The 14,810-nt window shown below is 43.6% G+C and overlaps 1 protein-coding gene across 1 annotated transcript in view; it reads right to left on the bottom strand.

Annotated features, from left to right (window-relative positions):
• Window positions 1-2,680: 2,680 nt before the first annotated feature.
• Rtn4ip1 (reticulon 4 interacting protein 1) overlaps window positions 2,681-14,810 on the bottom strand; it is a 47,157-nt gene continuing 35,027 nt past the window's right edge. The window contains exons 8-9 of the mRNA XM_042682461.1: window positions 14,583-14,675; window positions 2,681-2,814 (exon numbers count right to left, since the gene is read on the bottom strand). Coding sequence (XP_042538395.1) covers window positions 2,707-2,814; window positions 14,583-14,675 — 201 coding nt within the window. The 3' untranslated portion in view covers window positions 2,681-2,706. The remainder of the gene's footprint in view (window positions 2,815-14,582; window positions 14,676-14,810) is intronic.

Below are 14,810 nucleotides of genomic sequence, written 5' to 3' on the forward strand. Positions count from 1 at the left end.
GTAGGTTTATTGGTGAGAAACATAAATGTAGGCTTGTGAGGTCAGATAATGGTTGATCGCAGACTCTGTTAAAATGAAGGCAGTGGCATGGAAAACCATCTATTACTAAAGGAGGCCCAGCCCGAATGCAAAGTACAAGGCATCACCTTCCAGTATTATAACGTTAACATGAATGACAGGCTAGATGTTTATCCACGAGCCTATGGAACTCAGAATTGTGAAGGTGATGATGAGGATGAGAAGATGGGGAAATAAGCAAAAGGAAACCTTTAGCTAACCCGTTAGTTTGGGAGTTTCAGCCCATGGCTCTTCGGTTCTTTGGCTTTCTGGCACACATGGTGAGGCAGCACATCATGGTGGGAATGAGTAGTAGAAGACTGTCAGCTTGTGCGGATCAGGAAGGGACCAGGGTTACAGGATCGCCTCCAAAGGCATACTCCCATGACCTAGCTTTCCCAAGGTCCTACCACCCCTCAATAGTGCCATAGGCTATGGGCTTTACACGCATAGGCCTGATCCCTAAGCCTCCAATGGCTCATGTCCATTTTACAAAGTTCAATGCATTCAGGCCCTCTCCAGAGTCAGCACTGCTTGACAATCCAAGTCTGAAGTCTCCTCTAAGACTCAAGGCAAACTCAGCTGTGAGCTCTGTACAAATAAAAGAAGTTACGTACTTCTAAGATAGAGTGGCTCAGGGTGTCAACATGCCCATTCCAAAAGGGAAGAATGTGGGCATAAAAAGGAAGCATCCGATCAAGGCACACACTAGACCCTCTAGCTTTATATCTGGCACCTGAGATACATGGGACCTGATAGGAGCTCCACCAGGCCTGGGCAGCCCCATTGCTATGGCCTTACTGGTTGCAGCTTGTATGACCACTCTCTTGGCCTAGCTCTGCTTGGCTACCTTCAGCTTCCCTTGACAGGTTCTCGATGTGCTTCCTGGGGTCTCCCTTGCAACTTTGACTTTACTTTCAAGGTCATGCATCACCCCCTCAGAGGCTACCTCCAGGCACTTTACTAAACACTGGCCTGCAAGATGCTCCTTCCCCCCACCCCCTTTTTTGGTCAGTCATGAGGCTTGAACTTTAGGCATGGGCACAGTCCCTCAGCTCTTCAGCTCAAGCCGAGCACTCTACCACTTGAGCCAAAGCACCACTTCCGGCTTTTTATGCTTATGTGGTGCTAAGGAATCAAAACCCAGGGCCTCATGCATGCAAGGTAAGCACTCTATCACTGAGCCACCTTCCCAGCCCATCCAGGCATCTTTTCTATTGTCTCAATGCAAAGTACTTTGGGGTTTTTGTTTTTTTTCCCCATAGTGCTAATCTGTTTAGCAACTGCCCCACTCCTTGCAGCATGCTCCACTTTTGTCTAAGCTGCAAAATATTCTAATTTTTTTCTGCTCTTTTCCTGGTTCTTACTGTAAAATTGGCTAAGAGTAGTTGGTAAATAGTCATCCTGCTGCCTTTAGGCTGTGTTGTCTCAAAATTTCCTCCTCACCTTTAAACTCAGCCTCACACAAAGATGCATCATGGACAAATATACTACCCACGTTCTTTGCCAGACTAACATGGGCTGCCTCCATTCCAGCAGAGCCCTGTATTAGTTGCTTGTATTGCTGTGACCAAGTATCTGACAGAACCACTTAAAGAGGTAAGATTTACTTTAGGTCAGTTTCAAAGCGTTAAATCCATGGTTGCGTGGCCTCATAGAAGCATATACAAAAAAAACATCACCTCACTGCAGACAGGAAGCGAAGAGAGGGAAGCAGGAAGGGACCCAGACCAAGATATTAAGACACACCTAAGTGACCTACTGCCTCCAGCGAGGTTCTACCTCCCAGTTTCCACAACCTCCCCAAATAGTGCCATCAGCATGTTGTGGTGGGGGTGAGTGGTGAAGGAAAACTTACTTGATGGTGGCCAGGACACAGAGAGAGGAAGGAAGGAGTCAGGGTTTCGCTATCTCCCCCAAGGACATGCTGTTTGATCTAAATTCCTCCCACTAAGTCTCTCTTAAAGGGTCCATCACCTCCCAATATCACCAGCGGTAAGAGACAAAGCCTTACACACATGGACCTTCAGGAGACATTTCAAATCCAATCTGTAGCAGCCAGTCAGAAAAATACTCGCTGATGAAATCATGAAGAAACTAGATCTTAAAGTTCATCATGCTAACATCCATCCACACTGACAGCTTTGGGACCTCAAGGGTTAATAATGTTTGAGTTGCTAGAAGGTGCCATTGCAATCTTCAAAGCTGTACAAAAAAGAAACTTAGCTTAACGAAAACAATGTGTAATTGTCACTGACAACAGACAAGTCCAAGTTCTGATACTTGTATAGCAATTACTGACAAATTATTGGTTAAAAGGTATGGCTTTTTTTTGGCTGTGGGGCCTGAACTCTGGGCCTGGGCACTGTCCCTCAGTTCTTCAGCTCAAGGCTAGCGCTCTACCACTTGAGCCACAGCACCACTTCCAGCTTTTTCTGCTTATGTGGTACTGAGGAATCGAACCCAGGGCCTCATGCATGCAAGGCAAGCACTCTACCACTGAGCCACCTTCCCAGCCACAGGGTGTGGCTATTTTTACACATACCATGGACTTGAAATGAAAATATCTGAGGGAGATGGCTAGAAATACATTTGGATCACATGAACTCACCAAAGAGAAACATTCACAAAACTGTATACTGTATTTATTTAAATGACATTAATTACAGTCTTTCCCCGTGCATGTCCCCTTTCCACCTTCAGGAAGGCTTCTGGAACTTTGGAAAAAGGGAAGGTTTGTTCAATAACTGGCTGAATCTGTAAAACACAAGAAGAAACTGGTTAAGTAAGAAAACCTTCATCTTCCAAGGTAGATGGTGTCTATAGTTGGGTTTCCTCATGGAATTCCTTAAAGCCAGTCTCTCCTAGGTTTCTCTGGCGTGCCTGGGCAGGAGCTCGTGCCTAGGAAGGACTGTCTCTGCTGTTGTTCATCACACCTCTTCTTCCCGACTCCACCGGCTCCAACATGCTCACTACTGTCCTGTCACTCCTACTCAGAACTCTGCAGCAACAATGAAGCCAGGCACTCCACAGACCACTACCACCCTGGCCTCCGCTCTCATGATGCTGTGCTTGCTACATTTCTGAAATGCTGCTTCTCTGAAAATTCCTACCAGCTTTCCAATCCCAGGCTAACATTACTTTTCCAAGTCCCCCACCTGCACTGTATTCTTCTTTTGAACAACTGTAGGAACCACAGGGCCTTTTCAGAGCCAGCATGTCTCTGCCATTCTGCCGTGGATGGGAAATACTCTACACACTCATTGCATGTATCTTTGTAGGCCCCTAACAAAGGAAATTGTGTGTGTGTGTGTGTGTGTATGTGTATACACACACATTTCTTTTTTCTTTTTTTTTTGCCAGTCATGGGGCCTGAACTCTGGGCCTGGGCGCTGTCCCTCAGCTCTTCAGCTCAAGGCTAGCGCTCTACCACTTGAGCCATAGAGCCACTTCCAGCTTTTTCTGCTTATGTGGTGCTGAGGAATGGAACCCAGGGCCTCCTGCATGTAAGGCAAGCGCTCTACCACTGAGCCACCTTCCCAGCCCCACACATATTGCTTAATTGGTTAAATGTTTGGCATATCTATTCAACCAGAGCATAACCTATGGTACAGGCAGGCCCTCTCACTCCCCCTACCCCCCAGCTCCTTTTCCCCCCCCCCCCCCTTTCTTTTCTTTTTTCTTTTTTTTTTGCCAGTAGTGGGACAAACTCAAGGCCTCAGCCCCTCACTTGGCTTTTTTACTCAAGGGTGGTTGGTGCTCTACCACTTGAGCCATACCTCTACTTACAGCTTTTTGCTGGGTAACTGGAGACTAGGATCTCATGGATTTTCTAGCCTGGGCTGGCTTTGAAACATGATCGTCAGATCTCAGCTTCCTGAGCAGCTAGATTACAGGTTATGAGCTACTAGCACCTGGCCTCATTTATTTTTAAAAATGTTATTACTAGTTTATACTAGTTATACTGAGGGAGATTTCATTGTTATATTTTCACACATTTATAATACATTCCAAGCTCATTTCCTCTGTCACTCTTCCCCTATCATGTCTCCTAGACCATCTCATTTGCATCTTCATCACCCAGCATAATGCTAGTCATGTAAGTATGAGCTCAATGAATGTCACTTCAGTGAAAACCAGTAGGTTAGTAGGGAGTAGGAGTCTTCTATGATCTGGGACCAGCATTTGGAGACCATGGCTCAAGCTACAGCTGTGCTGGAAGGCTGAGATAAATAGCAGTGCAGTGCTTAGAATTGATAGGAAAGCCATTCCAGCTAGTTCAGCAAGTCTAGGGTACTGCTGGGGGTGGTGGGGGAACTTCAGCCTACTTTCTTCAGAAAGTAGGCCTCACGTAATACCTCTCTTCTCCATGCATAGGTCCAAGTGAACTCTTCCTTTTCAAAACTTCAGTTTTGAAATCAGCCATGTCCAGTGGAAACCTGGCAGGCTCACTTGCCCACATCTCCACTGTGAGAGACCAACTGTTTGAAGGCACAAGTCAAGCACACATTTGATGCTTCTTTTTCTCTTACAAGAGGAAGACATGTCCTTGCGACATTCAGACGCAGGCGAGGCAGCTTACTGGTATAGCTTTCATAACCCAGCCACCAGAAGAACATCACCAAATCCAATGGTCCCTTCTCCAAAATGCTTAGTTTTTTGTAACCACAACGCACAATAAGTCCATATCAAAACCATCCGGCACAAACTTTCCTCACTATGTGCCAAATACTGTTCAAGAACTCCATTAAAACCCATAACTACCTTCTAGGGTAGGTCTAGGTAGGTATAGCCATTACTCCCATTTTATAAGAATTTGAGGGACAGAAGTAAGTAAGGCACTGCGAAATAGTAAGTCAGGATTCAACCAAAGGCCACTGCTCTTACCATCACATGCCGAGTCTTCCATTATCACTTGCTGCTTTCCACCTTTACCCATTAAAGAAGTAGAAGGTAGCCCAGGATAACATCACAACTTAGATCCTGGCCTGCTTTCTCTGTGCAAACTGACAGATGTTTGGCATGTGTGCCAGCACTCCTGTCTACCCATGAAGGACATCTTAATTGATTAATTCCAGAATGCTGGGCATTCCTCAGAACCGTCCTCAACACTGTAGCCATTATAAACTGATATGAGATGGTTTGTTAGATGAAACTCCTTTGCATTTTTTTTTAAAGGAAGACATTCAGGTTTCTGTATGTCCCACATTAAGGAAAACCTTCTAAACCCATCACTCTCCTTAGAGTCCCAAAGATGCTGCTTTCTGGATGCTGTTTAGCTGATACCAAATCACCTGGATGCTTAGAATGCATTATCAAGGGTCCCTGTTAGAACAACTATATCAAGCTCCCTAGAGGTGGGGAAAAGTGTATTTTGATTAAACTCCCCAAGAGATGTGCACCAGCACTTACAGTGGGAATCACTGTGTCCTTCTGCTAGTTATTCTCAGTCCTAAACTTAATGGTGGTACACACTCATCCATTCCACAATGATCCACTTAGTGTCTGCCGTCTAAGCGCAAGGTACTAATCTCGATCAGGTCCACGAATCAGGCTCTAGGTCCACGAATCAGGCTCTAGGAGTGAATAGTCTAAGCCAGGGAGCCTCATTTATTTCAGAGCTCTGTCCACAGCCACAGATGCTGACCTGATGACCTGGCCGCTTGCAGTGGCTGCACACTTTAATCTGGCTGGGCAGGCCCATTGTAGCAGAGAACCCAAGAGGGCTGACCATGGCATAATGAGTCATTCAGCCATTCCTGTAAGTGACAATGAAAAAAAAAAAAAAAAAAAAAAAGGCTTTCAAATTACAGGCAGGCAAATGCCACTGTTGGCTGAATATGTGACAGCAAATGGAGATTAACTGGATAATGAGCCAGTGTCTAGGCACGGCCTCCCATCAGACCTAGAGTGCTTGTTTGTGAAGGACAAAGGGATCAGAGTTAAAATCCAGAGAGGGGAAAGAAAGGTTATTCCCAGTGAAGTGGGAGCGTTTATGTGATGACATTGCTGTAGTGTATCAGCACAGCGAGCCTGTTATAAAGCAGGCAGGCGCAAAGCCACCCATCCCGCTACCTAGACACCAAGGCTCACAGCTGATCAGGGGGTGCCCACTACAGCCCCTCCTTCAGAATTGGCTTCCAAGTGTGGGGTCTCCCAGGTATGCCTTCCTTTTCTTAACAAAGGCTGCACTGAGTCAGGCCCCAAGATTTGGTACCTGTTGCCTAACATCACTTCTATAACACAGGGACAGGAAGAACCTTAACCTGCTTCAATGTGGTCCCACAATAGTTTCACTTTCTGGTCACTCTGAGGCAGAAGCCTTCTCTGCCCTTGAGGGACAGGGTTAAGAAAAACTTCCAACGCTGCAAAAATGTGTTTTCTGGAAGTGAGAAGACATGGCAGGCACAGGAGTAAGCAGAGACGTTTCTGTAATTCGCGTTTTCCCACAAGTACAAAATAACTGTGCTAAGAGGAATCCACATAGCTGAGCAGGTCTGTTTTGACAGATTAGGACGTGATTAGGTGGAACGTGCAGGTCAGAGCTGTCAGGAACAGAGCCAATCTTAGACTCAGGATCCATGATTTAATGGCTGTGGGTGTGTTTGGGTATCAATCTGTCCAATTCTTTACGAGCTTCTTGGCCCCAACCTTCACTAGGCACAGAAGCTACAGCATCTTAGTGCAGTATATGAGGACAGACACCCAGGGCTTCTGGTCTGAGTTCAAATCCACACACCTGTGGACAGCCACCAGGACCACAATCCCAGGGACATTATTCTTAGACAGGTAAGCCTTGACCTATGATGGGCTCAGTAGTTCCAGATTTGGTCAGTGTAAAAGGGAAGAGGATGAATTTAAGTGCCCTGAGATGAAAAGCAAAAAAAGATTGAGAGGTAAGTTTTGTTTCTTAAATACTTCCTGCCTTCAGAAAAGTCGAAGCTTGAAGACAGGTGATAGGACAGGAGGTAAGTATGGACAAGGGTGCTCTCCAAGGGAGCACCCATGTTGGAAAGCATCCAGAACTTACCCATCGGTACTTATCCTAGCTGTGTGACAGAGAAACCCTCATACATTTCCCCATGGAAACAATTTCAGGAGTATCAGCGAAACTTCAGAAAAATCATGCCAGTTAACCGCTCTGCACTCAGGAGTAAATAGGAGGATCATGAGTTGTAAGCCAGCCTAGGCTATATAGTAAGAATCAGAAAACAAAAATCAAAACAACTAGAAACACTTCTGAAGCATCAGGGCGATGAGATTCATAAGAAACTTGCCATATAGGAGAAGAAGCCAGAGCTCTGGCATCCACCTCACCCCTGTCTTCTCTGGTGAGATGGAGTGCTGGGCGTCCCTCTATAGTTAAGCCATAGGCTCATCCTGTTTTTGGTAAGAAAGACCCAGGAGTTTCTTGGCTTCAAGGCAAAAATAATCAAGACAGAGGAAGTAATGATGCCCAAGCATTGTTCTCCATTCGCTCTTCAGACATGTCCAAGTCCAAAGGAGGTGCAAGGGAAAGGGAGCCCAAACCCAGAGCCTCCTTGATCACAGAGGAAGGGAGCATCCTTGGGCACCATCCTTCTGCGGGACATCTGCCGTGGCATATTGCTGCTTCTGCCCAGGGCTCTGGCCGTGTCTTCTGACAAGCAACCCTACAAATGGCTTTTGGATAGCCCCCTCAGTTGGTTACCACTGCATGCTATTTCATTAAGGCTTAAATCAAGAGCCATGCCTCTGACTGCATGTGACTGACTTGAACCAATCACATTCTTAGAGGGGGAACTTGATTCCTAAGTGAGGTAGTGTGAGATTCATGTTCAGAGTTCCCAAAAGGGTACCTGGAGCTTCAAACCTGCATTGTTGGTGTCTGTTTCTTCACTTGGTCTATGAGCTAGTAAATGTGTGTATGTGTCTATATATATGATATACAATATATATGTAAGTGTGTAATATACATGTGCATGTATATACGCATAATATATGTATTAGTGTACATTAGTTGTACATAAAGGGCTTTCATTGTCACATCTCCGTGTACTTACAATATATTCCAATCAATCTCAAAAAAAAAAAAAAAAGAAAGAAAGAAACTTTCCATACATGGCAAGCTAACTTTGTAATAATCCTCAAGGTTCAATCTAATCATTACAATCTTTCTATGGAGCAGAATACAGCTGCAATATGCAAATTCAAGTTTGGAAAACAGTCTACTACTAACTTAGGGCTTAGTCATATTGGAGTGTCTGGAAAATCACCTACCTTAGAACTCACATTTTCTAGGAACATGGGGCCAATTAAACTGAATGAAGTACAGTAACTAAAAATTCAGCCTTCCAGTTGAGCTAGCCACTCAGCAGTCACATGTGGCTAGTTGCTGCCATACTGGACAATGCAGACACAACATTTCTATCACTGCAGAAAGTTCTAGTGGACAGTGCTGCTCAGGTTAACTCAGTGCGGTCAGCACATCTCTCCATATGCAACAACATGAAGCAGAATACTAAGGGGTTCTCAGTACAAGTTCTGAATCAAACTCCAGGAACGCTTCCAATGCTTACTAAAAGTTTGAGAAGTCTACATCACTGTTTAACCAAGAAGCTTAGTTGATCAACTAGGATTCTGGATACCTGTGACCATTAAATATGTAACATCAAAGGGCTTTAAAAATTGTCTGAAAAAATCTAAGTGTACAAAAGCACCTGGAAAAGATAGAAAGGAGCCAGGTATGGCAATACATGCCTGTAGTCTCATCTACTCAGAGCCTGAGCAAGTAGGGTTATGTGAGTTCTAGAGTTCAAGATCAGCCTGGTCAATGTAGTGAGATTCCTTAAATACATGGGGAGGGAAAAAATGGAGCAAGAAAAATTTTCACCTTTATTTTTGATCCTTAGCCATCTATTTTCCTTTCTTGGGGCAACAAATATTTCAAGATCCTTTCCTATCCCTTGAGATATTGTATGCACCATGGTAGTTAAAATAAAAAAAAAAAATCTTTACAAATCTGTTAATATGTTACCTTACATGGGAATGGGACTTTAAAGATGTGATGAGGGCAAAGATCCTGGGATGGGAGAGATCAATTGGATTATCTAAATGGTCCCAATGGAATTATGGGGTCCTTCCAAGAGGGAGGCAGAAAGGTGAAAGTCACAGAAGGAGACATGATGGCCGAATTTCTGGTGGTCAGAATGACACAGGCTCAGATAGAAATACAGGCAGTCTCTAGAAGCTGGAAAAGGCAACAAAACAGATTGCCCTCTATATTCCTCCAGGAAGAATACAGCCATTTTGGACTTCTGGTCTTCAGAATAATAATAAATGTGGGGCTAGAGGCATGGCTCAAGTGGTGGCTTGCCTTGCCAGTGCCAGGCCCTGAGATCAAGCCCTAGTACCAAATTAATATGTAATAAAAGAATAAATGTTGTCTTAAGCCATCATGTTTTCCATAATCTGTTACAGCAATAGGAAATATATACATTCACATATAATCAGACGTGTAAAAATAGTTTTTCTTGAAACAGTCATTTTTATGACTATGATATGATGATCAATATGCCTTACCACCTCCTTAGTCCTCAAAAGCAATGAACAAATACAAAAAGATCGGACAAAATACCAAGGTTTCAAACTCTCTATAATGTTTGATTATTTGTTGTTGTTGTCGGTTGTAGGTTTGAACTCAGGGCCTGGGTGTTGTCCTTGAGCCTCTTTGTGCTCAAGGCTAGTGTTCTACCACTTGAGTCACAGCACCACTTCTGGATTTTGAGTGGTAATTGAAGTATCTCAGGGGAACTTTTCTGCCCAAGCTGGCTTCAAACTTTGATCCTCAGATCTCAGCCTCCTGAGTAGCTAGGATTACAAGCATGAGCCACCAGCGCCTGGCTTTGTAAGCTTTTTTTTTTGAAAAACAACAACAACAAAACATTAAAAATTATAAAAACCATTCTTAACCCAGAGAATATTAAAAAAAAGCCTCATCTTAATTTGGCTGACTGTGTAGTTTGCTAAGATACAAAGAAAATACTACTTAAAATTCAGACTCAAACTATTAACAGCTAACATAAACATGACATCCTACTGTGTACAACAAGCCCTCCCACTACAGCCATGCAAGACAACACCTAGACACTATCTCTGGGGGGAATGGATTGTGAGGTCTCACAAGCCCCTCATCGCTCCTGGGCCTGAGAAAGGTGGTTCCATTTAAAGGAACAGGACCATCAATTCCAAAGTATCTACTGAGGGCTGCTTTGTGAGAAGGCAAAGGCAGCAGAGGACGAAGCTGCAATGGACTGGATGACAGTGCTCAGTATTGTAGACAGTAACTCTCAGGCTTCATCATTCTTACTGCAGCGCATCAGGATAACAAAATTAGGACGAGTGACAAAGAGGAGTGTCAGACCTTCCCATGTCCAGAAATAATGAAGAGAAAGGGCCTGAGGGGAGGCCACAAAACAAATTCTAGACACTAAATTTTCAAAAGCTGGCTATTCCAATATTTATCAAGATTACAAATTGTGGGTCTCTTCTGACTCACACAATTCCATTTCCATAAAGAGATATGGACATACTCACAATTATGTGCTCAACACAAATACTGAGCTATTCACTGAAATACTACAATGATGAAAATACACATATACAAAGGAACACTATGAAGTTGTTTACAAAATAAAAGACTAAGGAATACTATACAGCTGTTTACAAAATAAAGACTAAAAGAAAAATTTTAGTTTGCTTGTCCTGGGGCATGAACTCAGGGCCTAGGTGCTGTCCCTGAGTATTTTGCTCATGGCTAGCACTCTACCACTTGAGCCACAGTTACACTCTTGACTTTCTGGTGGTTACTAAAGTCTCATGACTTTCCTGCCTGGACTAGCTTTGAACACAATCCTCAGATCTTAGTCTCCTGAGTAGCTATTATAAGCATGAGCCACTGGTGGCCAGCATAGAAAATTTTTCATACTAGTGTGAAATAAAGTTCAAGGCCCACTGCTAAAACAGCAAGATGCGGGCTGGGAAGGTGGCTCAGCGGTAGAGCACTTGCCTTGCATGCATGAGGCCCTGGGTTCGATTCCTCAGCACCACATAAGCAAAAAAGAAAAAAACCAGAAGTGGCGCTTTGGCTCAAGTGGTAGAGCACTAGCCTGAGCTGAAGAGCTGAGGGACAGTGCCCAGGCCCAGAGTTCAGGCCCCATGACCGGACCCAAAAATAAATAAATTAAAAAGCAAGATGCTAGTGTTTGGAACAGAAAAGAAAAATTTTCCCATTTGGATAAGACAAAATGGCTTTGGGGTAACCAAAAAGGGTAATATTAGTTGTATGTGGCAAGTAGAGTCTCAGTAACTGAGGGACAGGAGTCAAGGAAAGCTTAATTAAAATAACTTTCCCTACTTTTGGGGGTTTGATGCTTGTGAATATATTTATCTAAAATCATGAAGCAGATGGCTCTGTTGCTTCATGGCTTTACACTATAAAAAACCCTCTGTAGCTCCTCAATCAACTGCAAATTGATTAGACACTTGGCCAAAGCTTGACAAACTTCAATGTCCTCATCCAGTCAAGCAAATCTCTATTGACTTCGCCATAATGTAAGGTCTGCTGTGTCTGTGTATATAGGCATTAACCACTCACATTCTCATGGAAGCAGGGATCTGGCAAGAGGGCTGACCTCACCGGGACATCCAGTGTCAACTATCCACTTACACAGGCCCAGGGCCCTTCGGTGTCAAAATGAATCCCAAGCCCAATGCCCTGGATAGGAGAGAGGACAATCAATGGAAAGGGAACAGCTCTTACTCATCTTCCTCTAAGGACATGTCAAGGTCATCATTTGATCTTTCATGTGCTTTTTGAGCCATTCTACTAGTTATCTGCCAAGTTAAGTTGGTACATACATACATACAAGTCACCTTTTATTTCTGTTGGGTAAACATTAAGTTCTAGGTAGAGAGAGAGTCATAATATTTTGAATAAAAAGAGCAACAACAAGTATGTGGACATCCTGATGCAGATATGAGGACATGCTGTCATTCTGGAGGTCAGCGACCTCTTTAACAGTAGAATTCCAGCTGATGAAGCACTTACTTGATGAGTTTGTTTCATTCTTCCCAGCAAGAAAACAAGCATCCCTGTGGGATGTGGGAGAAGGCCACAAAGAGGCATTTACACAGTTACAATGGTGCTGAACCCCTTCTCTACCCAAGATATGATAAGAGCTAAAAGTCCAAGAAAAAGGTCACAGACTTAGAACCAAAAACTAAGGAAGCAGTAACTAGCTATATTCTATATGTAGTTCTTTTGCTATATAAAATAAAGAAACTGAAATGCACAAAAAACAGACACTAGAGTTCCTAAAAATACTCTTTTCTACAATCAAAATGGAAAGATGAAGTAGTCCAACAAGAAGCATGAGTCTAGCAGGGGGTACTTAGCAAATGGAAGCCCACCTCTAGGGGCGCTATCCAAATGTATAGACACAGATCTTTCCTGCTCACTGCAAAATGACAAGAAAACGTATGCTAAAGTCCCAAATGAGCCCTAAGCACTAAGAAGGCAACTGTACTGTAGAGCAGGAAAAGCACAGCATTGGACTGTCGGGGGATATGAGTTCTGGTCCTCCTTCTCCAAGCATAATCCCTTCCTTTTTCCCACTTTTTTTCCTTTGGGGGGCAGTGAGGGAAGGAGTGACAATGTCCAAAAGAAATGTACTCATTACTTAATTTGACATGTAACTGTAACCCTTATAATAAAAATAAAAAATTAAAGCTTTCTTTCAAAAGAATGAGATTCAAACACAATGTCTGATGCTTTCATTCACTGGCTGGTACTCTACCACCTGAGCCATGTCTCCAATCCCTTTTTTCCTCTTTGAACCAATTTGTCATACATCTATGAGAATCATCGTATCTATGGTCTCATACAAGCCTTTAAGGTACACAAGTTTTTTATCCTATAATTACATAAATCTCTCAATGGGAATTACACTAGAATCACACACATCAGCACCAGACTATAAGTTCTGGATATGTCAGGAATATCATGATGGAATGTCAGGGCAGTTACAACCCTGTAAGAACTCAAATAAGCAAGTGGCAGCTGAGGAGCCTTTCCAACTTCAGGATCAATGAAAGCTATTCTGAAAACAAAAGGAATGACTAGACTTTCTAAACAGTAGTCTCTTTCCACAAAAACTTCCCACAGGACAGATGCCCAGAGTCAGAGCATATTAATCAGTTATCTCTACCCATTCATTACCGTGGCCTTTGACCTTCTCAGATGCATCATTTATTTGTCTTAGACTTTATAACACTACTCTGGGAATCCAGAGACCTTGGTGACCTCATAATCTAGCTACAGTGGGATTTAGTATTTGTTTCCCTCTCATCTGGAAGTTACCTTACCCCTGGGGCAGCCTTACCTTAGACTGAGCAAGCTCCAGAAGCAGCTGTACTGAAATTTACTGTTCTCTCACCTTTGCAGCCCAATGTAGATCCCTCTGCTACCATCTAACTCAGAGCATTTGTGGAGGGGACAGGAGGGATTGGGGGGAATCTTCCAGGGCTTAGCTCTTTTCCTACAAACCAACGGGAGTAAACTAGATAGTTTAAGTTCTTTTCCAGTCTGTGCCTATGGTTCTATTGGCAACAGAAACAAGAATATGACACTTCAATTTGGCCAGGGAAGGCAGTATATAACTTGGCCAGGGAAGGCAGTATATAACCTGGCCAAGCCTTCTCTATAGAGTTTGCATGGGTAGGGCATGGTAGACAGGTCTACAAGAGGTGCTTCAGTATTACAAAAGTTTCTAAATGTTTTTTACTGTCTTTGTTTTCTTTTTTTTTCTGTTTGCTCATTTATATGTCTTTGAGAGTATAAGGAGAGGCAGAGAAATAGAGGGACAAAAGTTGAAAAAAATGCAGCAATGGTACTCATTGGACACTGTGTTAAGAATGAACTATACAACTTTAGGTGGGGACAGGAAGGAAAAACTGAGAGTGAGGGAAGGGGTGACACTGTCCAAAAAGAAATACACTCTTTACCTGACTTATGCAACTGTAACTCCTCTGTAGCACCTTTATAATAACACTTTAAAAAGAGTTCCTAAGGGCTGGCAAGGTAGCTCAGTGGTAGACTGCTTGCCTCCCATGCATGAGGCCCTGGATTCAATTCCTCAGCACCACATAAGCAGAAAAAGCCAGAAGTGGTGCTGTGGCTCAAGTGGTAGAGCGCTAGCCTTGAGCTGAAGAGCTGAGGGACAGCGCCCAGACCCAGAGTTCAGGCCCCATCACACACACACATACACAGGCATACACGGGCATACACAGGCACACACAGGCACACACAGGCACACACAGGCACACGCACACACACACACACACACACACACACAGGCACACACAGGCACACACAGGCACACACAGGCACACGCACACACACACACACACACACACACACACACACACACACACACACACACACACACACACGAGTTCCTAAATAAAAGGTTTCCAGAAGTACCTACCTTTCCAGCATCCACCAATTCTGAAATTTCATCTAGATATAGACCACTGGCCATGAAAAAGGCCCAGCGATAATGGACTCCTTGCCAGAAATGCTAAAAAGAAGAAAGAAAACATGTCAAATATAGAAAAGGATAAAATCTGGCTATATACAAATTCAGGGCAAGGCCTTTTTTGGATAGATAAACAGGTTTCCCATTTCATGCCAACACATGAGTGCTATGCCCAGC

The sequence above is a fragment of the Dipodomys spectabilis genome, unplaced genomic scaffold (assembly GCF_019054845.1).
Source record: "Dipodomys spectabilis isolate Male_0828 unplaced genomic scaffold, ASM1905484v1 ptg000001l, whole genome shotgun sequence".
NCBI lineage: Eukaryota > Metazoa > Chordata > Mammalia > Rodentia > Heteromyidae > Dipodomys > Dipodomys spectabilis.